This window comes from Amphichorda felina (assembly GCF_050947745.1).
Source record: "Amphichorda felina strain 45539 chromosome Unknown scaffold_1, whole genome shotgun sequence".
In the NCBI taxonomy this organism is placed as follows: domain Eukaryota; kingdom Fungi; phylum Ascomycota; class Sordariomycetes; order Hypocreales; family Bionectriaceae; genus Amphichorda; species Amphichorda felina.
This window is the reverse complement of record NW_028145049.1, coordinates 1,807,987-1,834,992: the sequence shown is the minus strand read 5'-3', so window position 1 is coordinate 1,834,992 and position 27,006 is coordinate 1,807,987. Positions and strand designations below refer to the sequence as shown.

At 55.4% G+C, this 27,006-nt stretch overlaps 11 protein-coding genes across 11 annotated transcripts; 5 read left to right on the top strand and 6 right to left on the bottom strand.

Moving 5' to 3' along the window:
* Nucleotides 1–1,068: 1,068 nt before the first annotated feature.
* PSF1 (DNA replication protein PSF1) lies at nucleotides 1,069–1,863 on the bottom strand (the record flags this gene model as incomplete). Its single annotated transcript, XM_083190088.1, has 3 exons — nucleotides 1,069–1,165; nucleotides 1,230–1,777; nucleotides 1,837–1,863. The coding sequence occupies 3 exons, from the start codon at nucleotides 1,861–1,863 to the stop codon at nucleotides 1,069–1,071; spliced, it is 672 nt and encodes a 223-aa protein (XP_083053947.1).
* Nucleotides 1,864–2,454: 591 nt separating this feature from the next.
* On the bottom strand, nucleotides 2,455–3,493 carry EFB1 (translation elongation factor 1 subunit beta; the record flags this gene model as incomplete). Its single annotated transcript, XM_083190087.1, has 4 exons — nucleotides 2,455–2,684; nucleotides 2,742–3,124; nucleotides 3,349–3,388; nucleotides 3,454–3,493. The coding sequence occupies 4 exons, from the start codon at nucleotides 3,491–3,493 to the stop codon at nucleotides 2,455–2,457; spliced, it is 693 nt and encodes a 230-aa protein (XP_083053946.1).
* A 526-nt stretch (nucleotides 3,494–4,019) lies between these two features.
* ACO1O0_000588 (proteasome complex subunit Rpn13 ubiquitin receptor-domain-containing protein) lies at nucleotides 4,020–5,535 on the top strand (the record flags this gene model as incomplete). The annotated part of the gene is made up of 4 exons (XM_083190086.1): nucleotides 4,020–4,070; nucleotides 4,133–4,202; nucleotides 4,256–4,757; nucleotides 4,974–5,535. 4 exons carry the CDS (start codon nucleotides 4,020–4,022, stop codon nucleotides 5,533–5,535), a joined length of 1,185 nt encoding a protein of 394 aa, XP_083053945.1.
* Nucleotides 5,536–6,092: 557 nt separating this feature from the next.
* ACO1O0_000587 (U2 snRNP complex subunit CUS2) lies at nucleotides 6,093–7,311 on the top strand (the record flags this gene model as incomplete). Its single annotated transcript, XM_083190085.1, has 2 exons — nucleotides 6,093–6,371; nucleotides 6,445–7,311. The coding sequence occupies 2 exons, from the start codon at nucleotides 6,093–6,095 to the stop codon at nucleotides 7,309–7,311; spliced, it is 1,146 nt and encodes a 381-aa protein (XP_083053944.1).
* A 202-nt stretch (nucleotides 7,312–7,513) lies between these two features.
* On the bottom strand, nucleotides 7,514–8,480 carry ACO1O0_000586 (uncharacterized protein; the record flags this gene model as incomplete). Its single annotated transcript, XM_083190084.1, has 2 exons — nucleotides 7,514–7,614; nucleotides 7,673–8,480. The coding sequence occupies 2 exons, from the start codon at nucleotides 8,478–8,480 to the stop codon at nucleotides 7,514–7,516; spliced, it is 909 nt and encodes a 302-aa protein (XP_083053943.1).
* A 1,380-nt stretch (nucleotides 8,481–9,860) lies between these two features.
* Nucleotides 9,861–12,476, top strand: ACO1O0_000585 (DUF3405 domain-containing protein; the record flags this gene model as incomplete). Its single annotated transcript, XM_083190083.1, has 1 exon — nucleotides 9,861–12,476. The coding sequence occupies one exon, from the start codon at nucleotides 9,861–9,863 to the stop codon at nucleotides 12,474–12,476; it is 2,616 nt and encodes an 871-aa protein (XP_083053942.1).
* A 528-nt stretch (nucleotides 12,477–13,004) lies between these two features.
* Nucleotides 13,005–13,789, bottom strand: EMP24 (emp24/gp25L/p24 family/GOLD-domain-containing protein; the record flags this gene model as incomplete). The annotated part of the gene is made up of 3 exons (XM_083190082.1): nucleotides 13,005–13,210; nucleotides 13,285–13,492; nucleotides 13,589–13,789. The coding sequence occupies 3 exons, from the start codon at nucleotides 13,787–13,789 to the stop codon at nucleotides 13,005–13,007; spliced, it is 615 nt and encodes a 204-aa protein (XP_083053941.1).
* A 1,515-nt stretch (nucleotides 13,790–15,304) lies between these two features.
* On the top strand, nucleotides 15,305–16,079 carry ARF1 (ADP-ribosylation factor family-domain-containing protein; the record flags this gene model as incomplete). Its single annotated transcript, XM_083190081.1, has 4 exons — nucleotides 15,305–15,452; nucleotides 15,538–15,782; nucleotides 15,852–15,917; nucleotides 15,987–16,079. The coding sequence occupies 4 exons, from the start codon at nucleotides 15,305–15,307 to the stop codon at nucleotides 16,077–16,079; spliced, it is 552 nt and encodes a 183-aa protein (XP_083053940.1).
* Nucleotides 16,080–16,959: 880 nt separating this feature from the next.
* On the bottom strand, nucleotides 16,960–19,137 carry HSP78 (chaperone ATPase HSP78; the record flags this gene model as incomplete). Its single annotated transcript, XM_083190080.1, has 1 exon — nucleotides 16,960–19,137. The coding sequence occupies one exon, from the start codon at nucleotides 19,135–19,137 to the stop codon at nucleotides 16,960–16,962; it is 2,178 nt and encodes a 725-aa protein (XP_083053939.1).
* A 703-nt stretch (nucleotides 19,138–19,840) lies between these two features.
* On the top strand, nucleotides 19,841–20,821 carry RPL6 (60S ribosomal protein eL6; the record flags this gene model as incomplete). The annotated part of the gene is made up of 3 exons (XM_083190079.1): nucleotides 19,841–19,954; nucleotides 20,246–20,581; nucleotides 20,669–20,821. 3 exons carry the CDS (start codon nucleotides 19,841–19,843, stop codon nucleotides 20,819–20,821), a joined length of 603 nt encoding a protein of 200 aa, XP_083053938.1.
* A 586-nt stretch (nucleotides 20,822–21,407) lies between these two features.
* Nucleotides 21,408–23,865, bottom strand: ACO1O0_000580 (dipeptidyl-peptidase III; the record flags this gene model as incomplete). The annotated part of the gene is made up of 5 exons (XM_083190078.1): nucleotides 21,408–21,676; nucleotides 21,742–22,424; nucleotides 22,482–22,647; nucleotides 22,763–23,634; nucleotides 23,741–23,865. The coding sequence occupies 5 exons, from the start codon at nucleotides 23,863–23,865 to the stop codon at nucleotides 21,408–21,410; spliced, it is 2,115 nt and encodes a 704-aa protein (XP_083053937.1).
* Between the last annotated feature and the right edge of the window lie 3,141 nt (nucleotides 23,866–27,006).

Genomic DNA, 27,006 nt, shown 5'->3' with positions numbered 1-27,006 from the left:
CGTCGAGAACCACCAGGTTTTTTTTCTTCCTTGCATGTGGCAATGTGCTAAACTTACACCACTATAAGGTGCCTACGTAAGAGAGAGACGCACGTACTGGGTGTAATAGGCCGAACTGCCGAAGCGCTTGCAAGCATGGCTGCATCACTGGACTTGGATCTGTGCCACACCGTTGGATCTTGTATCCGTATTCTTCAACCCATTGATGGGCGTCTGCTGCTGCCACCTATTATTCTACTTGACTGGAGTGCCGTGCTGCCGTGTGTGGACCGTCCAGTGGACCATCCAGTAGTGGATTGTGGTGGACTCCGGCTGCTCTCTTCCTGACCAGCTTGTCGTCACCCCTCTGGTGCAAGTACTCGGTCTCCCCAAGTACACCATGTAAATCGGATGCAGATGATTGCAGACGCATGATGCAATTGCTTGCTTTTGTCTCACAGCCCACTACTGCACCAGCGTTTTTTGAGCCGTCACAGCGTGGGGTAGCTGCCGTTGGCACTCCATTGGTACCCCATTGGCACCCCCATTGGTGGCACCGCCATTCCACCGTGGCTTGTCGAGTTGTCGCTCCGCTGCCATGTCATCAGGCAAAAAAAAAAAAAAAAAGGAAAAAAAAAAGCCAGACATAATTGGTCCCGAGAAACCGAGACAGTATTCCTCGACTTCATGACTTCATCGCACCTGGGAGCACAACGTCCAGGCTTTCCCGCATGCCCCAGGCGTGCCCCCAAGCCTCGTCCCCGTGAGCATGCAAATTTTCTCGACGCCAATGCTGCCAACCCTCGCTCGCTCGCTGGCCATCGCCGTCGTCCGCCTGGCATCTCGGTACGCAGCGGCATAACAACCTGGGAGGCCAGAAGGCAACATCCGCCCCTCCATCAGATCTTTCCGGTTGCAGACGCGACTGAACTTGCGCATCTTGTCGGCCTAATCCACTCCCCATGGCTTTTCGGTAATGATTTATCGACCCCAACTGGTCTCCAAATGGCTGTGTGCCCGGCCGGTTGTGTGCCTCTCCAGTTGGTGGACTTTGGTGAGTTTGTGGTAAATCGATGAGGCTGTCCCTCATCAACCACTGAGCTTCTGTAGATAGCCCTGCGCAATCAGCCTCTCCACGTCTCCCTGCCGCACGTAGAACTGGCTGTTCTTTGTCAAAGTGATCGCCCTGTATCCCCCCCATGTTAGCAACCCCGTCAAGCAACATCAATAGACCGTAGAAAGACACCTACCCGTATTCCGTCTGTATCTCCCCCGCGTCCTTCAGCACCCGCACGTCGATGAACAGGTCTCGCGGTGGCTCCAGGCTCCCCGTCAGGTCAATGTCCGTCCACTGCCCCTTGTACGCCGCCAGCAGGTCGCTGTACTGCCGCACGTAGTCCTCCTCCTGGGGGCTCAGGCTGCTCGTGGGCGCGGCATCCCCGGTGCCCCCCCCTCCTCCTCCTGCTCCTGGCCCCCCGGCCGCGGCGCCGTCGCGAACCTGCTGGCCCGACAGGTCGACCACGTCGGCGCCGTTCCACACCAGCTCCTCGAGCTTGTCCGTCCGCGTGCGGTGGTACGCCAGCAGGCACCGCTTGTTGCGCCGCATCGACAGGTGGTTCACCAGCAGCGTGCACGCCACGGCCTGGTCCGCCGTCGGGTCGAACGAGCCCTGGAACGGCTCCAGCAGCTCCGACACGTCCTTGTCGAGGTCGCGCACCTCTCGCGTCACGGCGCGGACGAGCTCGGTCTGGTAGGGAGGTAGGTGCGCGAGGTTCTGCGTCCGCTTGGCATGTTGTACCTGCGCACGGGTCCGGTCGGTTAGTGGTCAATTGGCGGTTGGTCGAGCGTGTCTCGTACCAGCTTGATTCCCAGATCTCCGTACATCTTGAGGGTTGATATTTATCTTGGTTGGCGTCTTGATGTGTATCAGAGTGTCTCTGGTTGGTCGAGGCTTGTCGCGTCGGTCGGAGAGGTCCTGTCGCAGAGACGCGACTGCAGGGCCCAACTTATTACCCCGCCAAACCCTTCATTGGCGCCCAATGCTACCCCTCACCTTCACACCGTCGCATCAGCACCCCGTGCGAAATATTCCCAGATCGTACGAGTATTACAGATTCAGCGTTCCCAGCGCAAGAGGCGGTAACCTGCTTCGCCATTGCCACAGGGTTGTTGATTGGAAGAAATAAGCACAACTTAAGGCACACTCAGAGACTTGTCCGACCTGGTGTCATTGCAGCATCACCGGATGCCTATCGTAGCTCGCACTTCATTTCATGGATGATATTACGTTCCCTAAAGTTTCATTCCGAGACTCTGGTCTATCGTAAATTGAAGGGGAAGCGTTGAACTTTTCATGATGAGATCTCTCCCACACACGACTCATATAAAGACCCCCGAACTTCATGGCGTCATCAATTCCCTACCCGTCGTGCCTCATGAATCCGTTTACGCAAGCATCACCACACTACCGCCGCCTTACAGCTTCTGCATGGCAGCAACATCCGAGGACTGGACGTACTCCTCAATACCCTCAATCTCCTCCTGGAGGTCGCTGACAGAGACCTTCTCGTCCTCGACGACAAGGTTGATCTGCAGCTTGCGGATACCGAAGCCAACGGGGACAAGCTTAGACGCACCCCAGGTCAGACCATCCTTCTCAATAGCGCGAACAGACGCCTCCAGGGCAGCCATGTCGGTCTCATCGTCTGCAGAAAGTCAGCCACTCGTGTTCGGGAATTTCACTCAAGTCAGGTAGCGCTTACCCCAGGGCTTGATGTCCATAGTCACGACAGACTTGGCAATAGTCTTGGGCTTAGCCTCCTTCTTCTTGCGGTACTCAGCCAGGCGCTCATCACGGATGCGAGCGGCCTCCTCATCCTCCTCCTCGTCGTCGCTGCCGAACAGATCGACATCATCATCGTCCTCAGCCTCGGCCGCAGGAGCCTTGGCGGGGTTGATGGTGACCTCAGAGGCGTCAGGGCCGTAGGTGCTGTAGGCCTTGGAGGCATCACCGGGGAGAGTGGCGAACTCGCTCTCGTAGGTGGCGATGTGGCTGTACCAACGCGCAGCGTTGGGGTACTTCTCAGAGTCGGGAGCCGAGCTCAGGGCCTTGAAGACGGCAACATCGGCCTGCGAGGGAGCATAGCTACGTGGCGGCAAAGGTTAGCAAAACCGGCCACAAAAGTCTTGTGCAAAAGACGAGATCGCTCCAGAACGTTTGAATCAGAGGTGCACAGAGTGCTTTGTTGTTTCGTCAGTTGGCGGGTCTTGAGGCCGCCTCTGAAACACGGACCAATTTGTCTCATCATGAAGGGAAGAACGTTCGTGGGAAGCACGGAGCGAGTCTCGAGGAGTCTTGTGGTAACATACCCAACAATGTAGGAGCGGGTGGTCAACCAGCTGTTGAGCACTGAGGCAACGGGTCAGTGTCTGTTGCTGCGAGAGTGGCGCTTCAACTGCAACGATGGGACATACTGGTAGCTCCAGCATCGGTGAGAAGATCGGCGAAGCCCATTTTGAATGTGTGAAAGAAGAGTGATGAAGAACGAGGTAAGTTGGCAAAGGGTATCAAGTGTTGAAGGACAGAAGAGAAGTGGAAGAAAAAGGGTGCGCGGTGTTGTCTTGGTTTTGGGTGGGGTACGAGATTTTTCACCAAATTTGCGCTGGCTGGGGCGCTGGGCAACTTCCCAGAAGTGGATCCCAGGTGGTGCTGCAGGGAGGGGCCAGGGAGGGGGAAGGGTCCAGAAGCAACCTTGGATATGCAGTCGGAAAAACAGTTGGCCCGATGTCCCTGCCGCCTTGGCGTTTGCACTGTGCGCAGTCGTCACTCTGATCAGCGATGGGCGCTCCGCCAAGCTCGACGTAAGAGCTCCTGCAGCCTGCCATACTGCCTAGCTTCATCAAGACAACGCCACAGCATCAACTTCTCTCTTTTCCCAGGCGCGAATACTGTCCCATGATACGCTGAGATTTCTATAAGACCATTTGAAAATCTCAGAGGCGGAGTTTCCAACACAAGCCCCAAGCAACAGTTGCCAACCATGTCCATCTCACCCATCATCACTTTCAAGGCCGGTCGCTGCGAGCTTGACGTAGGCTTACCTCCCAAACACCCATCTTGGACTGACCTTTGCTTACTGACGCCTTGCACTAGACCTCGTCGAAGCCTTACAAGGTCACGCCCCAGGCAGAACCTGGTTACATCTACCTCTACTCCGAAGATGGTCCGTTTGCCGCGTTTGATGCGACGAGGATTGTGCGCTGATGACCCCAATAGATCTGGTCCACTTCTGCTGGCGGAAGCGAAATGAGCCCCTTACCGAACCTGAGCTTGACCTTGTGATGGTCCCTACCGATGGCAGCTTTGTCCCCTACGAATACAAGACGACTCCCCAGCCCAGCTCCAAGACCAACGGCCGCATATTTGCTCTGAAGTTCTCCTCCTCCTCCGATCGCCACCTCTTCTGGCTGCAGTCGAAGCCCCAGAGCCGCAATGGCGACCCTTCCTGGTTCAGCCCGCGCGACCGCAAGATTGGCGACATTGTCAACCGCCTTCTACAGGGAGAGGAGGTCAATGTCTCGCGCGAGATCACCAATGTTCGCAACACCGATGACAGACCCGACGACGAGGATGAGGCCATGGAGGATGTAGAGGGTCATCGCGGCCGTCACGACCATCCGGGAAGCGGGAGCGGAGGAGCCGGCCCCGACGCCACCGGCGGAGACATTAGAGAAGAGGGCGAGGACTCGAGAGAAGGAGGTGCTGATGGGGCACGAGCGTAGGTTACTCCCTTTGAAGTGGTTGGCTTTCGGTTACCATGCGCTTGGGCGTTTTCATATCGCGCGTTTCTTCACACAAAGCATCAGAGAAAAATATATGTATTACTAGACCTGCTTCCTCTGCGGAGAAGAGAATAGGATCAGTGATGAGATGCTGGCAAATCCCGAGCCAAATCCTGTTTACTCTCATACAGATGCTAACTTTGTCATCCCAGGGCGTCTTCTGCTGCCCCCGATGCTTCAGAAGCAGTGAGGAACTTCCTGAACTCGCTCCGAGGCCAGTCTGGTCTGTCGGCCGGACAAGGACAGAGCCAGGATGCCGACAAGGCATACCCGTACCTGAGCCACCTGCTGCCGACATCCATCACGGTTCCGATGATCGACACCATTGCCGCCAACGCGCCTGAGCGTCTAGACACGCTACTTAGCTTTCTTCCCCCTGCTATCATTGTACTGTCTGGTAATAACCCCGAGGCCTTTGACGGAAAGAATGAGCCATCGGCCCAGGCAGTGGAGGCAGCAAAGACGTCTCTATCGCTAGAGGGCAAGAAAACTCTTCTGAAGAAGGTGCTTAGGAGTCCCCAGTTCCACCAAGCCCTCGGAACTCTCACGCAGGCGCTTCGGGACGGTGGTCTGCCCGGCGTTGCGGACGCGCTTGGCATCAGGGTTGAGAATGGTGGCTATATGCAGAATGGGAGCATGCCTTTGGGCGGTGGTCAGGCTGTCGAGGCATTCGTCGAGGGTGTGAAGAAGACTGTTCGGGAGCAGAAGCAGTGAAGGCTTGGGGGTATGCGACTTTGAGTGTGTGAATATCGAGGATAGAGAAAAGGCCCGGAGGCTGGTTTTTTTTATTTATCAAACGCGGTATCTTCCCAAGGTTAGTAAAAGATGATCGCCTAACGCGGTTTACTAGTTTTCAAAAGGAGAATAATGCATCTATTATAAGGCTACTAGCAAGGTATCAGTTAGAGTCTCCAGTCCAAGTAGCTTCATTCACGCCCAAGCCTTCAATGTCCATAGATTGGCGCCATATCTAGCCAGTCACGCCCAGACGAACAATTCGGGCATCATTAATCGATACTATAGGTGCGATCACTGTTTGGAATAGTAAAATTAGTCTACTAGCTTTAGGGTACCATTTTGTTGGAGGATGTCGCGGCTGTAACTGTCGTTAAATTGCCCCACCAACTGGCCGATCAGCAAAGGTGAGGTGTTGACGTACCTGCGTCCTCTTAGCTCCAAGCTCTTTAATTCTCCCTTCCACTGATTGTAGCTTCTATCAGACAGCACAGCACCCAAGATTTTCGCAGACACAAGGAATCCCGGGTTGCGCCATGGATCCCCCGTTCCCCACGGACGTTCAAGAGTTTGATAGCGACGACCGCATATCCTTCTCCAAGCTCGACAACAAGTTTATTGCCGTTCACGACGATGGCTCCGAGTTCGAATTCGACCCCGATCTGAAACGATGGGTGCCAGCCGATGATGATGACGATGATGAACGACCGCTGGATAATGATGAACACGACTATGGAGGGGAGGGCCCACTCGGACATCACACAGCTGATCTGCCATCGAGGAAGAGGAAGAATGGGTCAGAGGATCCAGCCCAGGTGAGCTCCTCTCCCTCCCTTGGCCAGCTCAGGCGGGCCCAACGCGCAAATCCTGACAATTGATCTTCCGCAGCCCGAAAACTCCAGGCCCGCGCGCCCCAAGAAGAAGCAAAAGGCGCCGCCTCAGCCCAGGCAAAATACCGCCGTGTACGTGACCGGCCTGCCCCTCGACGTGACAGTCTCCGAGGTCCACGACCTATTTTCGCGCAAGGGCGGCGTTATTGCCGAAGAGATCGACAGCGGCGCACCCCGTATAAAGCTCTACACGGATTCTGAGGGCAAATTCAAGGGCGATGCGCTGGTTGTCTTTTTCAAGCCACAGAGTGTCGAGATGGCCATCATGCTGCTAGACGACACCGACTTTCGCATCACATCCAATGGCACGAGCGAAGGCAGGATGCGCGTGCAGGCAGCAGACTCGAGCTACAAGAAGGTCCAGCACGACCAGAACGGCGGGGAGGAGGGCGGCAATTCGGCCGCTGGGGCCCAGCCAGTGGACAAGCGACAGAAGAACAACCGGGACCGGCAAAAGATCATCAAGAAGACGCAGAAGCTCGATGCGAAGCTAGCCGACTGGGACGATGACGACCCTTATCCCGCGCGCGGGGAGGCTGCCAGTAGGTGGGATAAAACGGTCATCCTTCGACACATGTTCACACTTCAGGAGCTAGAGGAGGATCCCGCCGCCCTGCTTGAGATCAAGGAGGACATCCGAGATGAGTGCGCCAAGCTCGGCACTGTGACCAATGTTGTCCTGTTCGACCAAGAGCCCCAGGGTATTGTCTCCATCAAGTTCCAGGACGCCGCGTCTGCCGAGGCTTGTATCCATCTCATGCATGGAAGGAGCTTCGACGGACGCACTGTCGAGGCATTCCTGGCCACTGGGAGGGAAAAGTTCAAGAAATCCAAAGAGGAGAAGAACGACGAGGATTCTGATTGAACGCCCCTTTGGGCGACTTTGTACCAATATTCGTGTCATCATTAAAGTTACTTATACTCAGATACCCAACATAACCGAGAAATGGAGGAGTAGAGAAATGGCTCCCGGCGCCAACACCAACAACACCAGCGTCCCTCTCAATACCAGCCCCTCTGCACCGTGTCCCCCCAGCCACTGGAACTAGATAAGATCTTGATTTAGCTTACGACGGCTTGAGGTAGACGTCGACCTCAACCTCCTTTCCAGCGGTGTACCAGATGGCCCCCTCGATGATCTTACAAACTGTTCGAAGCTCACTTTCATCTGTACAGAGTCAACGCCAATGTCCCACGGTATGGTACAAAAAAGACTGTTTTCTCACTTCGAGGTGCGTACACCATCATAAAATCGGCAGAGACGGGCATGGAGAAGGATCGCCATTTCCAGCCCAGTGGGTGTCTCTGCCCCCATCCTTTCTCAAGGACCTCCTTGCTATCATCGGGGTGCAATGCCATGTGCATCGAGGATTCGGCGTCGTGGATGTGGCAGACCTCGCCCTGGCAGCCGGTCTTGATCGGATCTCGGGCGAATAGAGCGAGGCCATGCTTCTCGATGACGGATGGCCCGGTCCTCAACATTTCGGGGTTCTTGAGCGCCACCTTTTCGAGGGTCCTCTGGAGGGCTTGGTAGCAGTATGGGGGGCAGTTTTGGTCGACCTGTCGGTGCGGTGCGATTCCTACAACCTGCGGCCTCGGTCCCATTCGATGAGGGAGTGGCTGGCGTGCGAGAATCCCCTTTGACGGGATGGTGTCGGGATCGGGCTTCCGCGCAGTGAAGGGGTCACGCAACGCCAACAGTTTCATATGTGATATGATGAGGTATCCCTTGAAATTGTACGGCGTCCCACCCCGTCCCAGGCCGAGGAAGTTCTGGTAGTCATGGTGGATGAAGGCGACAACGGGCGCGAGGCTCACGGCTACCACGACAATGGTAGGTTGGAAGAAGTGTATGAGACTGACCAGTGCGAGAGTCAGAGCCGAGATCTGGACACCGTCCAAAGTTACGGACATTGGCGTGTGCCGTATGCCACATAGTTTGCCCGGCCCCAGCTTAGGATCGTCGTCGATCTTGGATGAGGGGGCTGAAGGGACATGATTGACAATTTCTGGGGAGGTGACGGAGACAGACATGTTGAATTACGGTATTAAGGAGCTTAGTAGTGGTTTTGATCCAGCAGCAGAGACCATCTCAGAGCGACGGTTGGTCGAGAGGTTCGGAGGGAGGACATGTCCGGATTGATATACACCGAAGTCAGGCCACCGCCAGGGGCATTGATAGGGCTGAACCAATGACGCCTGTCTCAAGCTCATCTGACCAAAGGTGTCTGGTGTAACACTGAATCGTGGCCGGGCTTGTCCGGGGAATGTTGGCTGGGGGCACAGGCCTAGAAGAGAACGGAAGTCGGCCGTGTATGTAGCTGTGAGGCACAGATAGCATGAGACAGCATGGGACTGGTGACGGTAGGATGCCGTCGTAGGATGCTGTCGTAGTATGTTGCTGAATTATGACGACGGTCCTCGCGAATTACCCGGTCTGTGATCCTTGCCCTTTCCAACACATCACGGGATGCCTCAAACTACTTATCAGTATGTACGATGAGGCAGCTGACCACAAGCTGCTTTGTCCCCCCCCGGTAGTACGTTCTCAACCACAGATTACCTGTCATCATGCCGCCTCTTACCCGCATTGGGTTGGGCAAATATCTCTATTCGCGTTCAGGCTGTGGTGCAAGACATTGCTCACCGACCCTCGGACTACGGCATAGAAGCGGGCGAAGATGCCGCGTAGCTCGCTCGTAACTGCCTCTGTGCAATTGGCGAGTTCGCATGTAAGGCCGCTCGCTGCCATGGCGGTGTGGACGCAAGTTGCGAGTCCATAAGCTGGGGTTGGGGGCTTGTCACGCCGATCTTTGGGTTGAGAAAACTGCAGCATTGAATTGCTTCTCGCGGGGTACAAGCACTTGTATCACTAGGCTCTAAGGTAAGTTTGGTGGTGACTCAGTGGTTGTGACTTCCCTTCCAGTTATGAGCAGCCTGTGACGTCGTTATTCGAACGGGGGAAGGAAGCAGTTCTTGGCGGCCTGAAACGCGTTGCTCCGCAACCTCAACCCCCCTGCAACAACAAATGGGGCAACAATTGGGGAAACATTGGGACCTTCCCCAGTAGTGCACCGTTTGCTCAGTGTCGCTAGTACTGGGGGTCGCGACTGCATTGCAGCTGAGGAGACTGTCGCTTTTTCATTCTCCATCATCACAATTTGCATTTGCATTTCTGGGCTTGCTTTGAGTTTCCTGTGACACAACCTAATCAGGGGCTCCCCAACTTAGCTTTCTTCCTAGGGGCTTAAAGTCTCTCCCCCCATCGTCGCAGGCTGCGACGCCCCAAGCAAGTGTTCTCATTCCGTTCCGAGACATCCCACAGATCTGGAAACGGGACTCACTGGTATGCGGGCTCACAATCATCTGCAGTCCTTGAATTGACCTTGCTGACTCGGCCCTCAAGCTTCCAATATGGTCCTGTTCCGGAGCCGTCAGGAGAGGCTGCCGGTGTACGAGCGCAACTCGCGGGCCCCTTCTCCAACCAAGGAGCGATATTCCGACGACGAAGACTACTACTCCTCTGATGGCGACTACGAGGCCTATCCGCATCGTTCCGCCGGCTCCTCGAGAAGCACCTCCGGCTCTTTGGCCAGCGGCGTCCCTATGCTGCCCAAGCGACGACCGGCCACCTCGGCCGCTCGTGCTGCCTATCCATACCGCCTACCCACCAAAGTCACCCGCTATCTCTGCTTCGGCCTCTTCTTCACCCTGGTCCTGATGATTCTCAGCCTCATCAGGGCCAGTCAAGTCGACAATTGGAAAGTTGCCAATGGCAAAACAGAGGCCCGTCCACCTCCCCCAGCCGTCTGGGAACGCTTCCCATTCCTCGAGAGGTACTACGGGGGAATCAGAACTCTATCGTCCTTTGAAGAAAGCAAACCCGAGTACCCCCGGGAGTCGGACGACCTCGCGCCCCTCGGCCCTTCGGCCAACGAGCTTGCATCGCAGGCCGAGTCGCAGGATGAATCTCACGCTGAATCGCAGGCCGAGGATGCCAATGCCCCGGCACAGAGGGGTCTCCCATCGAGCCATGCCTGGACAGAGTACTCGGCTAGGGCCCAAGAACCTGGTATGAATGAGTGCTTCATTGACGCCGCCGGCAAGGTGAGCGTACCACCTGTTCGGTACCACCAAGGTCGTCCTCATGGCTTCCCCCGCAGTGTGGCCGGATCATACGAAATCTTTGATTTTCCTGAGGACATCTGCTTTGAGCGCTTCGGCCGCTACGGTCCCTATGGCTTCGGATACTCGCTCAAGAGCGGTGGTCTGGGAACAGGCGAGAATGGCGAGAACGACGGCTCTGCTGCTGTCTGGCAGGATACCCCGCGCGTCGACTACCGAGGAGTGGACTGGGCTGATGTCCAGCGCCGCTGCTACCAGTCAAATGCTGCGCGCTTCAAGGAGCTCCCGGCCAAGGCCGTTACAGAGCGTGGCTTCTTCATCCATGACGACTCAGCTTCCACCAAGAAAGACAAGCGTGACGCCAATGACGCAGCAGATTCTGAACAAAAATTTGGAACATCGTTTTCCAAGAGCGTGAAGCCGCAGAGCAAGAAGCTTGAGGACGAGAAAGCCGACAACGAGAAACCCAGCGCTCCGGTGGAAAAGAAGTCGCGGACTGCTGTGGTCATCAGGTGCTACGACGAATATCTCTTTAGGGAGGATGACATTGCCTCTATTCGATCTATGATTACGGAATTGTCCCTGGCATCTGGCGGCCGCTACGATGTCCATCTCCTTGTCCAAGTCAAGAACGATGCTCAGCACCCAATCTGGGCTGACCATGCAGCGTATGAGCAACGAATTCAGGACACCATTCCCGAGGAGTTTCGAGGTCTTGTCACGCTTTGGACGGAAACACAGATGCTGTCTCTGTACCAGGGCATCTATGATCTCTTTAGCCGTGGCCCTGATCTGCCTGTTCATGGTGTCTACCGAGGACTGTCCATGGCGATGCAGTATTTCGCTTACCAACATCCTGAATACGACTACTTCTGGCAGTGGGAAATGGATGTACGCTACACCGGCCACTACCACGACCTCTTTTCCAAGCTCGAGAACTGGGCCAAAGCGCAGCCTCGGAAGGGCATCTGGGAGCGCAGTGCACGCTTTTACTTTCCAGAGATCCACGGCTCGTGGGAAGATTTCTCGCAGATGGCTCGCATCCAGAACGAGATGGGTACCATCGGAGCCGATAACGTATGGGCAAAAGCTCCCGGCTTAAAGGAAGACCCTGACAGGGCCAGGAAGCCACGCAAGATTGTCTGGGGACCTGTCCGTCCGGACGATGATAATGACTGGTTTCAGCCTGGTGACGATCCCCTGCCTCCCCAGGGCGGTCCCGAGAAGGATCATTACACCTGGGGAGTTGGGGAGGAAGCCGACTACATTGCCCTGAACCCCCTCTTTGACCCTGATAGTACTACCTGGGGCCTCAAAGACGACATTACGGGTTTCAATCGCACCAACGGAGGGCCTCCCCGCCGCGCCAACATCATAACCACGTCTCGAGTGTCGCGGCGCCTCCTCATGACTATGCACAAGAGCACGGCCTACAAGAAGCAGTTTGCCTTCCCGGAGATGTGGCCTGCTACCGTTGCCCTGCACCATGGATACAAAGCCGTGTTTGCTCCCCACCCCCTCTACGTTGACCGTAAGTGGCCGGTCGAGTATATGGCCCAGACTTTCAACGGTGGCCGAGATGGGTCGTCCGGAGGCGCACGAACGAGCGTCTTTGGTGACCGAGAGCACAATCTGCAGGGCCTATCGTGGTTCTACAACTCGGGCTTTGGGCCGAATCTGTACAGGCGGTGGCTTGGCCTCCGGGTCAACAATGATGGGGGCGAAGACTTTGAGAAAACGGCCGACAAGAGCAAGCAGGGTGGTTCTGTCGGTAACATGCCTGGTGGCGAGGGGCGAATGTGCCTCCCGCCGATGCTGCTACACCCCGTCAAGGAGGTAGAGCTGCCGGTCGAGGAACCAGAGCAAGAGGCCCATGGAGGGTCAGAATTTGACCCCGGGTCATGATGATGTTGTGTGATACGACTTTGAGATTTTTGCATGGGAGTTCGGTTGTGCTTGTTATGGTTATATGGGATGCTGTAGAAATGATCATGTCGAGCATGGGCTCCTGAATGAGCAACGGCGTACATGTCCTTTTATTTACATACATTGGAGAGAAGAGCGGACCTCGTAGCCTGTTTAATAGACATGCCCTAGAGGCGTTTAATCTCGTTGTGACCAAAAATTTGATATATGACATTTGTGGTTCATGCTCTTCCCAGTAGTGTTGCTTAAGGTGTTGTACCATGTAATCTGTACACACGCCTCTATTGCTACAAAATACCATCAGCTTTTCGAGTGCGCTTTTCCCACCCAGCGTCTGACAAAGAATCTCAAATTCGTGATTTCCCTCCTTTGCGCCGGCAACAAAACCCACTTAGATGGCGGGTTGTAAAAACCAAGCATGCCCGCCCGCCTATTGACCTCGCTCCAAAACCTCGCCCCCCCATCCCCCCCCCCCCCCCCCCCCCCCCCAACAATGTACCCGTGGCCTCATACAACGCGCTTGACCTCGAAGAAGCGACGCAGCCACCAGACCTGGAAGAGGGACTCGCCGACGACGATGCCAATGACGAAGAGGTTCCACCACTTGACGCGGGAGTTGGTGCTCTCGGCCGTGTTGCGGTGTGTGCGCTCGCGGATGACAATGTACTGCTGCTCGTCCTTGACCTGGGCGAGGAGGTCGGACAGGGCGCGGACTGATTTGTGGGAAGAATTGGGTCAGCTACCTGCGGTGGTTCATCATGGGAAGACCCGGGGACGTTAAACATACCCTCCTTCTCTAGGGGATCGGTAGGCATGTCGCCCTCGTTGACGTAGACGACACCGTGGACGTTGAAGGAGACCTCCTTGGTGTTGGCGCCCCAGTGCTGGTTGCCGAAGCAGTAGCGGAACTGGCCATCCTGCCTGGCCGTGAAGGTGTAGTCGCCAGAAGAGACCGACTTCTCGTTGAACTCGTACTTGTTCGCGGGGTTGAGGATCTGTACAGCGTGTCCTCCGTGTTAGCCACCGACGTGCCTGGTGTGTAAACTGATGCCTGTCTGGGGCGATGTGTCATGTGTGTGTTCCCGACGTACCCAGAAGTCAATCTCGAGGTTGCCTGCCGCGCCAAACTCCCTGTCGCCAACCTGGAACGTGACCGTCATGGTGTCATCCTTGTGCAGGTTCTCGTAGAAACAGTCGACGCCGTGGGCCGACAGGACAATGTTGTGGGCCGACGCAGCCTGGAAGGCTACCGCCGCGGCCAGCAGGGCCTTGGCCGCCGAGAAGAGACGCATCCTAGCCTGCCTAGAGGTAAGTAGGGAGCACGGGAGATTGTCGTTGTCGTCGTGGTTCGTTTCGTCGAGGAAGGGTGGCGGCGGGCGTTGTGATGGATGCTCTCCGAGGAAGCTTGCCGTCCTGGTGCTGGGGGGAGCTTGTTCTCCAGAATATCGACGGATGGCTGGCTGCTAGTGGCCCTCTCCGAATTGACACCTTTGCGGTTCCTCCCAGGTGGTTGCTACCAGCGCGGCTTGGCATTCGGGGCGAGGAGAAACGGCGCTTCCGCCCACGGTTTTGCCGGTCGGGAGCCAGCGTGCACCCGGCGCACCACGCCGTGGCCAGTAGCCAGTGGCGTGGACATAAAAACGGCAGGACTGGGACCAACAACGTGACCTCCCCAATATCAAGGGAATAACCAATGGAGTCGCCTCGAGGAGTGGTCGAGTCATCTATTACGAGTCTTGGCAATACTCGTAAAGAGCAAGGCCAACTTTTGGTAATATACAATCAGCTATAGTCTATGTGAGGCGTGCCGTTCGATGTACGTTTGCATGCTTATCGGGCATGGTTTCGTCATCTTTTTTTGGCCTTTCACCGCTCGCAAGTGAGACCTCCAGGAGAACGAACTTCCAGGGGAAGGCGAGGGTGGATACGGGGGAGATACATAGGGGCCAACGAATGCTTCGGGTAGGCTGGTGGAGCCTCGTGGTGGTGCGAGGTACCTATCTTATCAGCACCTCCCTACTATAGTACGAGTACGAGTACAGGTCCCTCAGGGGCTTGAATTCCAGCAGGTTTCTGCGAATAGAGGGCAGGCACAGTGGGCGACAGCAGGAGCTGAGGTGGCCAAACGGGCCCGCCACATGCGAATCGGCCATCCTCACAGGCTGAGCTGCCAGGTTGCCAGGTGGGCTAAACATTTTCGCTTCTCCTGTGCTCGGACCCAGCAGAGGCCCCAAAATTCACCAGTGCTGCACCTCCGCCCTTTCTCACCCCTCCGACCTTGCATTCAACGTCTACACCGACAGACTCTCCGTCCCAAAAAGCCACCACACACCCGCCCCATCGTCGTCCTCCGAGCTTCCAGGAGGAACTACCCCGACGAACTGTGAGTCTGCCTGCCGCTGACCCTCTCTGGTCGCCTCTGATTTTCGCTGTCGCCTGCGCACGAGAGAGCTGTTGGAGAGAAGAGGACACCAAGCCCACACGCCCCTCCCCCGTGATTGCCTGGGCAGCAGCAGCCTGGAGGGTCCCTCCCCCCAGCCGCTCTCGACGATGTGTCCTCTGCCGGGCGCATCGCATCGCACATAAGGGGGGCTCAGGGACGTCGCCTCGCAACATCTGCTCCGATCAATTGCGCAGGCATCTCCGACCTCTTGTTGCTCCTGCGGCTTTCCCATTCACTGCGCGGCCGGGAAAACCCCTCCTTTATTCCTGCTGACTGACCGCCGTGGCGTTCTAGGAACAATTTGTTCGAACCACCCAACATCCCCATCTCGTCATCACAAGGCCCCGTCGCCTAAACCGCAACCATGGGTCTCGCTTTCTCCAAGATCTTTGATAAGCTGTGGGGGAAGAAGGAGATGCGCATTCTGATGGTCGGACTCGACGCCGCCGGTAAAACCACCATCCTCTACAAGCTCAAGCTCGGTGAAATCGTCACCACCATCCCCACCATCGGTATGATACCAACCCCCCTTATCCGCCCCGCACTGCTCGCTGCAGCACCGGTTTGCTTTTTGATAGCGCTTACCGTTTCCCCCAGGCTTCAACGTCGAGACTGTCGAGTACAAGAACATCCAGTTCACCGTGTGGGATGTCGGTGGTCAGGACAAGATCCGTCCCCTGTGGAGGCATTACTTCCAGAACACCCAGGGCATCATCTTCGTCGTCGACAGCAACGATCGCGATCGTATCGTTGAGGCCCGTGAGGAGCTCCAGCGCATGCTCAACGAGGATGAGCTGAGGGATGCCATCCTGCTGGTCTTCGCCAACAAGCAGGATCTGCCCGTACGTATTGCATCTATTATTGGCGACCGCGCGACCCCCGGACAACCTGACTGACTCGTCTTTTCCCAGAACGCCATGAACGCTGCCGAGATCACCGACAAGCTTGGCCTCCACAGCCTGCGCCAACGTGCCTGGGTAAGTCCAACCCCATCCTTGTGACGTTGTGTACCTTCTTCCCAAGTGCTGACCTTTATCTCCCAACAGTACATCCAGTCTACCTGCGCTACCTCTGGTGACGGTCTCTACGAGGGTCTCGAGTGGCTCGCCACTACCCTCCGCAAGGCGGGCCACCAGTAGAAGGATCAATAGAAGCCTCCTCTGGTCGACACCATCTTCCTCCTGCTCCCTGGCCACGTATTCTCTCCCTCCCACACCGAGGTTTCGATTGTAATTTGCAAAGTTATCGGGAATCCCAATCGAAATTATTTGATAAACGATGTCGCACCTTGCATCTTGCATCTCTCCAGCGGGCCTTTGCGCCCACCTTCCTTCGTCCCAGTGGTGCTGCAGTTGTGAGATTGGTTCTTCCGTCTCTCACTCCCCTCAACAACATGTCCCTCGCCTACTTTTCTCTGGTGGAGGGGTTACGTTTTACGCATTCGTGGAAGAAAAAGACACATGGGAGGACCGGAGGCGTCTCGGGAAGCTGGGAAACAAAAACAGGCTTTGTACAAAGGGGAGTCTTGTCGATTTGATTCTTTTGTTAACCATGCTTGGCGGTTCGTTCCCCTTTCGGGGCGGGTCCATGATTTGTCGTCTCGCTATTTAAAACTTATTCTCCATCCTTCTATCGCAATGGGCAAGATTGGTAAAGGCGCAACGAGAGGGACGGGCGCTGCAAATGGCGCCTGGCTGCCGTGGTCAATGTGCCACGACTCTCTCTCCTTAGATTACCAAGATTAGACTGCAATGCCGCATCAGAAAAGAGAACCTTTGTCCGCTCCACGTGAAGATGACCCGGTGTATGGCGCCTTGTCACGACTCCAGGTTAGGATAGACGTGAAGATGAGTGCTGTAAGTGGGAGTGACGTTTGGCAAAAGTAGAATTGAGTGTATCATGCAGTGCTATCCATAACAAAGGCTCCGAAGTTGTACAAATCATATACCAGAGCGTTGTACATATAATACAGTATCAAGTCATAAAATCAGGTCTTTTGTCTTTCTGTTAACCCATCCGTCACGTTGCGGTGGCAGCATTGATGATCTCCAGGCCCTGCTTATCATCCTTGATCTTGACCTCGGCGAGCTCACCCATCTTTAGCTCGCCCCTGATGATCTTGTCGGCCAGGGAGTTGGCAATCTCGTTGGTGATGAGGCGGTTCAGCGGGCGTGCGCCAAACTTGGGGTCGTAGCCGCGCTCGGCGAGCCAGTCCTTGACTTCCTCGGGGGTGTGGAGCGTGATGCGTCGGTCGTCGAGGCGCTGCTGCAGATCGCCGAGACGGATGTCAACGATGTCCCGGATTGCGCTTAGGGCCAGGCGCTTGAAGATGATGAAGGAATCGATGCGGTTGAGGAACTCGGGCGGGTACGAGGAGGCCACCACATCCATGACGGCGTTGCGGACCGAGGGATCAATGTCGCCCTCGGGAGTCTCCTTGTAAGGGTGCATTGGGTCGTGGCCAACGAGGATGTTTGCGCCCAGGTTCGATGTCAGGACGATGATAGTGTTCTTGAAGTCTACCTTGTGGCCCTGGGCATCGGTCAAGTAACCTTCGTCCAGGACCTGGAGCAGCAGCGCTGAGATGTCCCGGTGCGCCTTTTCAAACTCGTCAAAGAGAAGGACGGCATATGGCTTGCGCCGGACGGCCTCGGTTAGCTGGCCAGCATCCTCGTACCCGATGTATCCAGAAGGTGCGCCGATCAATCTGCTAATCGTGTGCTTCTCCTGGAATTCCGACATGTCGAATCTCACAACGGCTGATTCGGTAGAGAAGAGGAACGCGGCGAGCTTCTTGCAAAGCTCCGTCTTGCCCACGCCGGTAGGGCCGAGGAAGAAGAATGAGGCCAGTGGCCGGTTCTCCCCGCTGAGGCCTGCCCGCTGGAGGCGGACGGCGTTGGAGACGGCCTTGATGGCCTCCTCTTGACCCTTGACAGCCTCGCGAAGAGCATCCTCCATGTGAACAAGTCTCTCAATATGCCCGGATGTCAGTTTTGCAACAGGAATGCCGGTAGTCCTAGAGACGACATTGGCAATATCCTCTGCCGTCACCGAGTCGTGAACGAGTGCCTCGTCACCCTGCGATGGCTCGTTCTCGCTTTCAACGGGAAGCTTCTGTTCTAGAGTCGGGATCACTCCGAATCTTAGTTCAGAGGCTCTGCCAAAGTTGCCCATACGTTGGGCCTGCTCAAGTTCAAACTTTGCCTTGTCGAGTTCCTCTTGGACTTTCTTGACAGACTCAATCTCGGCTCTCTCCTTCTCCCAGCGTTGGTTGAGCACGTCGAGTTCCTCCTGAAGCTTCTTCAAATCCTTTTCCAGTTTCTCCCTGCGCTCCTTACTAGCGACATCCTTCTCTTTTCTTAAGCTCTCTAGTTCAATCTGAATGGTCATGATCTTGTGGTCAATCTTCATAATGTCTTCAGGTTTTGACTCATGCTGAAGCTTGAGATGGCTTGATGCTTCATCCATGAGATCAATGGCTTTGTCCGGAAGGAAACGATCTGTAATATAGCGATTTGACAGAGCTGCAGCGGCAACCAGAGCCCCGTCTGTAATACGCACACCATGGTGGACTTCATACTTCTCCTTGATACCACGAAGGATACTGATAGTATCCTCCACGGAGGGCTCGCTAACAATAATGGGCTGGAAGCGTCGTGCCAGAGCCACGTCCTTCTCGATCAGGCGGTACTCGGCCAGGGTGGTGGCACCACAGCACTGAAGCTCGCCACGGGCCAGAGCCGGCTTGAGAAGGTTCGATGCGTCAATGGAGCCTTCGGCCTTGCCGAGGCCAAGAAGCGTGTGAAGCTCGTCGATGAAGAGGATAACCTCGCCCTCGGCCTTTTGCACCTCATCCAACACCTTCTTAAGTCTCTCTTCAAAGTCACCTCTGAATTTGGCACCCGCAATCAGAGAACCAAGGTCCAGGCTGATAACCCTCTTGTTCTTGACACTCTCTGGGACATCACCGCGCACGATGCGCGATGCTAGTCCTTCAAGGATGGCGGTCTTTCCCGTACCCGCATTGCCGATGAGGACAGGGTTGTTCTTTGTTCGCCGGGACAGGATCTGGATTGTGCGTTGGATCTCAGCGTCCCGCCCAATCACTGGATCAAGCTTGCCGTCCTTGGCCTTCGCAGTCAGGTCGACGCCGTATTGTTCCAGCGCAGGCTTCTCTTCTCCACCGCCCATATCCATACGGTGGGTTCCACCGGGGGGATGTGGCCGCCCATTGGCATAACCTCGTACGGCGGTGATAGTTGGGAAGAGTCTTAATGAGGTCGGGCGGGTTGTTCGGGTCGCCAGCACTCGGGCAATGGGTCGTACAGGCTTGCTCGAGGCTCCAGCTGCTAGGCGCTGGGCCGATAATATTACTTGCCTCCGTGCTTGCATCGTGGATAGCTCGTGGAAGAGCTGCGGTGGAGGATTGGCAACGTTCACAAAGAAACAAGAGATTTCACAGAAGAAAAATGCATCGCTGCGCACTCCGGCCTTGTGATGGAGAGTTATCTAGTCGAAAGTCCTCGGGCTGCTTCGAGGGGGGACGTCATGAAGACGACAGCATCTTCTCGTAGGTTCTCGCCGGACTGAACCTTGGGAGTCTCGATTCTCGAACCTGGACGAGAAGCTTTTATCTTATCGCGAGGCAGGACCCGCCCTGGACCACCCGAAATCAATCACGTGTTTTCAGCCCCATGTTCCGGTTGCCAGCCAGAATCCAGGATACGTACCGATTCCAAACACGGCTTAGCGCCAGAGGGTTCACATTTTGCTCCCACACAAAACTTGTTAGCGGCGTTCACAAACAATTCGCCATACTTTTCGGGTGCTGCATCACCAACCTCAACCCTTCCCTTCCAACCATATCCAACACCCCCCGACCGCCCGCGAGAGAGTCAACATGTCGGCCCAGATCCAGAAGAAGACCTTCGGCAAGTCGACCCGGGAGGTCCCCGCCTCCACGGAGAAGGCCCAGAAGTGGTACCCTGCCGAGGATGACGCCCAGCCCAAGAAGGTGAGTCCGCTGTGATTGCCTCATGATGCATTGGTTCGCCTGCCGCCTGGGAGGACGATGGAGGAACTTCGAAGGAAATGCATTGGGGATTGTCGGCAAGTTGTGGCGGACAAAGGGCTTCTTGGCCCGAGGACCAAGCCCCCCAGTGGGAGGCATTGGACGAGATATCTTGAATTCCCCGGTTCGACCACCACGACGACGATCAACGCAACCATCGACCCTCCTCGGGGATGAGCAAGAGAATGGCATCAAGTCTGTGAACATGTTCGCGCTAACAAGGCCGCAACACAGGTCCGCAAGGCCCTCCGCCCCTGGGCTCCCCGCCAGTCCCTGCAGCCCGGCACCGTCCTGATCCTCGTTGCCGGCCGCTTCCGCGGCAAGCGCGTCGTCCTCCTCAAGACCCTCGACCAGGGCGTCCTCCTCGTCACCGGCCCCTTCAAGATCAACGGCGTTCCCCTGCGCAGGGTCAACTCTCGCTACGTTATCGCCACCTCTCTCAAGGTCGACATCACCGGCCTCGACACCAAGAAGGTCGAGGAGGTCTCTCAACCCAAGTACTTCACCGCCGACAAGCCCAAGAAGCAGGTTGGCGAGCAGGCTTTCTTCGAGCAGGGCGAGAAGGCTGAGGTATGCGCACACGCACCCACACAATCCCAACGGGGGAAATTTTTTTTAATTAGGGCGTCTGTTTTTGCTGACACAAATGATTTACAGAAGAAGGAGGTCACCAGCACCCGCGCCGCGGACCAGAAGGCCATCGACAAGCCCCTCATCGCCAACATCAAGAAGGTCGAGTTCCTCCCCAGCTACCTCGCCAGCTCCTTCAGCCTGCGGAAGGGCGACAAGCCCCACGCGATGAAGTGGTAGACGGCGGGCGCGATGGACTAGGAGGGAATACTCGCGAAATCGAGTGTTGGCGGAAACGCGGGTGCGCACGACTACAGGTGTTGTAGAACGGGAAGGGTCTCCGAACTGGGCTGGTTTGGCCAATTGCATTTGGAAGTCGACGGCATCGGTCATATTCTGGCGTCTGTAATCAGGTTTTACAGTCAAAAAACAAAAACGATCATGAACAATTTATCGGCTTCCGGCGAGAGGCCACAACGCCAACGATTTTTCCCAGCAATGTCTGTTGATGTGAATCACGCTGTGACATGGACGTAGCAGCCAGTATTCTACTGATGCTCTCCGTGGCACCAGATCGTCCGACTTTTTCTGAGAGACGGGCGGATTTCAGCTTTTTGGTCAACCGCAGAGATCGGTCGCTTTGTCAAGCCTCCCCTATTCGCCCAACAACACATTCCAGGTTATCAGGCCATGGTTAGCGATCCGCGCCCAAGATGTAAGCTGGCACTTAAATAGCTCGATAGATCCAAAACCATCCTTGGGAACGACACATGATGCTCTATATATTATAGTCGCCATCTACTATGTCTCTTTTCTATCTTACAGCTCACAGGTTCCTATCCGCCCAGCTCTCCACCATCCCCACCAGGGAAGGCTCGTAGTGCTTGATCGAGACCTTGCCTGAGGTCTCATCCAAGGTGGTGTTGGCCTGGACAAAGACCTTGCGCGGCTGCTTGTTCTTCAGGACAATGTCGCGGACCTTAGTGCCCCAGAAGTCCAGGCCAACCGTTGTCATGTCGACGTAGAAATTGCTGCCCGTCTCCACATCGGCGGTGGACTTGTAAATATGAAGCTTCTGGAGGTACTTGCCGACGGCTAAAGGTATTGTTAGCATCCACCGCAGCTGGGAAGTCAAGAGTCAGAGACTCGGTGTAACGTACCATCGCGACCAGCCGTCATAATCTTGGACCGGTCAAGCTTAATGGTCAGGTCTGAGAGGTCATCCTCCTTGTAGTCCAGCTTGCAGAAGCCGTCATCAGCCTCAAGGAAGCACCTGAGGATAGAGAAGCGAGCCTGGCTGTGAGCCTGTCCCCACTTCTGGCTCTTGGGATCCCACATCTCCAAGGAAGCCAGACCAGCACGGGCCATAGAGAGGTACGAGGCATAGAGGACATCACCAGCCTCGCCGTCAATGTCCAGGCTACCATCACCGAAGCCGAAAATCTTAAGCACGGGAAACTCGCAGCTCAGGTACATGGCGACAAGCTCCGCGCGGCACTCCTCATACGAGGCGGCGATGCTTCCAAAGACGGAGCCCCAAGTCTGGCCAGGCTTGTACCACGTTGAGATGGGCTTGCCATCCACGGGGTTAACAGGGGGGTTAGACTTGTCAAAGTTGAAGGTTCCAGGCGAGGTCTCCTGGAGGAGCTTGCCACATCCGTGTCCAGTGAGCTCGTGGAGGCCGACTTGGACTTCGAAAGAAGCGTCACGGTACTTGCGGTAAACCTCAAGGTCCTCCTCCCGAATGAAAGGGATCTTCTCATTCGGGGCCTTGGCACTGAGAACGTTGCCAAGCGACACGTTCTTGAAGCCCTCAGTCTGGCGAATATCGTCGTAGTTGGGGCTCGTGGGGAGTTAGTTTATCTCGACAATGCTAGAAATCGTGCGATGCGGTACTCACATGTTGATGCCAGCAGGAATACCGGAGCCTCCAAAGGTCAAGACTTCGAGCGAAGTGAAGTCGGGAGACAGAAACTTGTCCTTCTCAAATTCCTCACCCCACGGAAGAAGGGGAATGAGCGAGGGGGCGGACTCAACAAGCTCACCAAATGCGCGGGTGCGCTCGACTAAGGAAAATTAGCATGCAAACGAAGCCGACCTAGTAACTCCAAACTTACGGTTAACCACTATGATACGAGTTAGCGTGCTATTCTAATTTCGCGAGGGAAATTGGGAACAAACTTGATGCGAAACCCTCCCACTCGCCACGGACACCAGCTGGGTCTCTGTACGTCTCGATGAAGCCAATGTTGCACTCGACCATGGGGCCCTTGTCCTTGATCCAGTAGCGCTGGCTGTCCTTGAAGGCCTCGAGGGAACCCGTCTCGAAGGACTTGGCGTATGCGGTGTGCATCTTCTCCTGGGTCTGGTTGTCCGCGTTCGCGGCCGCCTGCTTGATGTACTCGGTGATGTCCTTCATCTCGGCGGCGTAGTCTCCGTACACGAGTTTAATCGTCTTTCCCTTAAGCGCGCCATCCTCGATGGTGAACTGGGTCTCGTTTCCAATGTCTCCTCCCTCCGGTGGGGGTTGGCTGATGGCGGACGCAATGAGAATCTCAAAGTTACCGTCCTTGGTCTTACGCAGGCGCGTGTTCTCGGGGAGCAAACCCTTCTTCTCCATCCAGGCAGAAACACCCTCAATCTCGGCCTTGGTGATATCTGGGGAGTCGGGGTAGTAGGTAGTCATGTGGCCGGCATCCGGGAAGCCCAGGTGCAGAGACGCCGGGTTATCGGCGCTGAAGATGGCGCCTTTGGTGGCCTCGTAGAACTTGGTGGCCTCAGGGGATGTGGCCGCAAGGGCAGCGACGCTCTGCGGGGTGCATCGGGGGATGAACTTGGAGTCACCAAAGCTCTTGTAGTTGCCAGTGTTCCCGAGGAACATGGCAGCGTACTCGAGGAAGTGAGTGAGCTCGGACTCGTCAATACCGGCCTTCTTACCGAGAGCGCTCCAGTCGCCATTGCAGCTCTTGTGCAGGGCCAGAATCAAGTCATAGATGGGCTCAGACTCTGGGGAGAGCTGGCGCAGGACAATTCTCGTGCCCGCAAACGAGGCCCTGCGGGGAAGGAAGTCAGTGTCGGAACGTCTAAGGGCGAGGTGCAAGTGGATTTCATATCAGGGTGGCCTAGATATATAAAGGGGGTGCTGAGATCCAAACGCACTTGCTGATGAAGTGAGCATAGCGCTTCTGCTTGTCGTTGAGGGCCTCGAAGTGCTTCTCAATCTCGAGTCTGACGACACTTGGCGGCTCGTCAGCCAGATAGTGGACGAGCTCCTGTGAGTTCATGGTGGATGAAAATCTTTGATGATGGCGGGTGGCGAGGGGATGGAAGCAGCGAGGAAGGACGCGACGCGTGGGAGTCGAATGGACGGGGGATGCGAGGCGCAGTGAGCGAGGCAGTCTCCGGATGAGAAGAGAGGACAGCGAGAGGGGAGACATGAGGTCGGGTCAGATGCAGGCAGCCCACGGCAAACTGCGTTCACAGCTTCATGCCACCTAAACGTTGCTGTCCTTTTGCTTGCTCCAGGGCCAAAAGCTAAACGCAAGCGGGGAACTTTTGGCGCAGCAGTGGTCAAATGGCTCGGCGTCTGGGCCAGTGAGAGGGCTGATGGCCTGTGCTGACATGCCCAAAAGGGCCAACGCACGTGTTCACATGATGGCGGAGTGCAGGAGACTAGAGGCTGCCCATTGAGCAATGGGTGCGAGGCCAAAGAGGTTAAGGGGGTCAGAGAACTGGACGAGTGAGACTGAAGCCATATCGAAGCAGAGATGGTACTGCAAGCGAAGCTCGGCGGGAGGTTTGGATGCCCGTGAGCATGGGCAGGCTGTTGTGCAGCATTGGCTCAGACCACCACCATACCAGGTAATAATAAGCACTTCGAGGTACCCAGGTAGCACCTGCCCCTCCTTGCCATCCAAACTATCAAGTTCCATGTACCTGTCTTAGCCATCGCCCCAAGCGACTACGGCCAGAAGCGGTAGGAGCGACCTTTAACTCCGGCACCGGGTTTGTGCCTTGGCAACCCGCTCCCCATTTCGAGTTTGCCTATCCGTACCTAGGTACCTAATAAGTCTGCAATGATCTTGTGGTCAAGACTGATTGATATTATAATGCCTACAGTTCATTCGCACCTCACCTTCCTAACTACCTAGCTTCATTTCTCCTTCCTCTCAAGAGACCTGATTCCCACGCTCTCTGCCTCGTATTATGCCTCCCTCGTCTTGCGATACAATTCTTCTCAATAGACGGATGGGAAACCCGCACCACCCCACTTTTCCTTTTGGCTAGTTGCATCCACGAGAATCCCGTGGCGCCGATCAAGCAGTTGTACTATGTCCAGTCGCAGAAGTTGATGGCTTACGAGAGCCGTTCAAGACGAGCATGACGTTCATGGATGCGGTAACCATAAACAGCAACCATTCGAACGCGCCAAAGGCCGTCGCCGCCTTTAGCGATGCGCATGACATTTGTCCTGACGCGCACGCATCGGCCGTCGAAATGCTGACAGCCACGGCAATGAAACCGGCGAGCCACGAGAGAACACCCACGGCCTCGACGGCGGTATGAATATAGCCTATTAGAACGCGGCTTACGAAGCTAGGTCCGGCAACGAGGTGGAGGACGACAGCGAGGACAGTCCAGACGGCACAGAACATTAGAAAGCCCCACGAAGCAGGGACACCATGATAGAGGTCAGCATCGCCGCCAAAGACGGGGTCGTTAACGTGCTCAATGTAGCCGTGGAATATATGAATAGCTAAGCTATGGGTTTAAGTACTCGAGAGTAGGTTAACAGGGTTGGGTAAGTTAGCTGTACCGTAGCCGTCTGTTCCCATGACGATGATGGCGGGGAGCAGCTGCAGCGCTCATAGAGCGTAGTCGAGAGATTTATTCTAAGCCATGCCGTATATTGTGACGCTTACGATGTAACGGAAAGAAAGAAAGGAGATGAAATAGAAGCAATCGAACAGAAAGCAAGAAGGTAGGGGCTCACGAACGGTAACGTGACATATATAGTATACACTTGAAGCCCTGTTTGATTCAACTGTCGTGACTTCTTGGCAGAGATGAGCTAGAGTATTATTATTAGAAGTTGACCAAATTCCGAAGTCGCAGTAGTCAAATCCAACGGGGTTCGAATGTAGACTCAACAAATTAGAACAACTTACTCGACGGGTTGACTAAGCCTCGGGGACTACGTAGGTCTGGAGGGGAGTGTCCGCTGGTGCGAAAAAGGTGGCGCTGCTAGCAAAAGAATATCAATGCCATCGAATGAGAGGCATCGAACGAAAGGCATTCAAAAGAGGTCAAAGAGATCAATATAACTGGAATAGGCTACGGGAATATGAGACTACGAGGATCACGGCTATGGTTGACGACTTGGCTATCAATAAAACTATTGCGCGTGGAATGGGGAAGAAAATCTGTATTATAGGCAGTTGCTGCTGCTAGGCTATGGTCGTGGTGATCGTGGCAAGAGCCCTGTTGCAGTACCATGTACGTAAAGCTAAGACGGTCCTGTTTGGCAGATGACAGTCATCCTGCCTTTCCTATATGAAACGCACGGCGTGTTCGGGGTTCAAGGGCTGGGAATGTTGCGGCTATAATAAGGGACTACAGGACTGTACTTAATACCATGGCAATAATAATGGCGCTAATTAGTTAGTTGGCCGCCCTTATAATATATTGAGCAAGCCATGTTTTTCCAACGAAAATGGGACGGAACTTGGCTGTCGTATATGGAGGTCGTATGCGTGATATACAGTAATAGCTACATACTATAAAGCACATCTGCATGCGGGTCTTCGGGGAATCTCCCCGACGAGTGTTCCAGCCTGATGCTGAGCGTGGTGACCGGCTCCGGCCGGCCGTGTCGGAATCTCACCCGGCTGGCCGCTGTCCAGTGTTCACCAGACGCTTTGCGTGCCATCTATGCGACACAGCAGGTCCCGAGGACAGCAAGGACTTGAACCCTGAAATTCATTCCTCTCGGTATATGTGCACGACTCGCATTTGAGAACTAGATGGACGAGGGGATGAAGTAATAGAGCCACTGGTGGTGGCCCCGAAAAATTGTAACCAGATTGGACATGGCTATGATCGCAATAAATCGGGTTTGAAATCGCAGAGGCGGGTGGAACGTATAGGCGGGATCACCAAGATTAAATATTTCAGTGGCCACTTTCGGCGAACCCGGCACCAGGGCATGGTGGACGCGTTTTTCACCCAAGCCCCAAACTTCGAAGCGCCTCCGAATGATTGCGACCCCCACGCGTAGGTGGGTGGGATGGATTTGCGGGGATCCCTTGCCGCAGGGCCGCCCCGAATTTCCAAATTCCAACCAAACCCCAACAGGAGGCTCCGCATTAGGCATCTAGATGCGAATATCACAGGTGCGCATTTGGGCTGTGAAGGACTGGATTGTG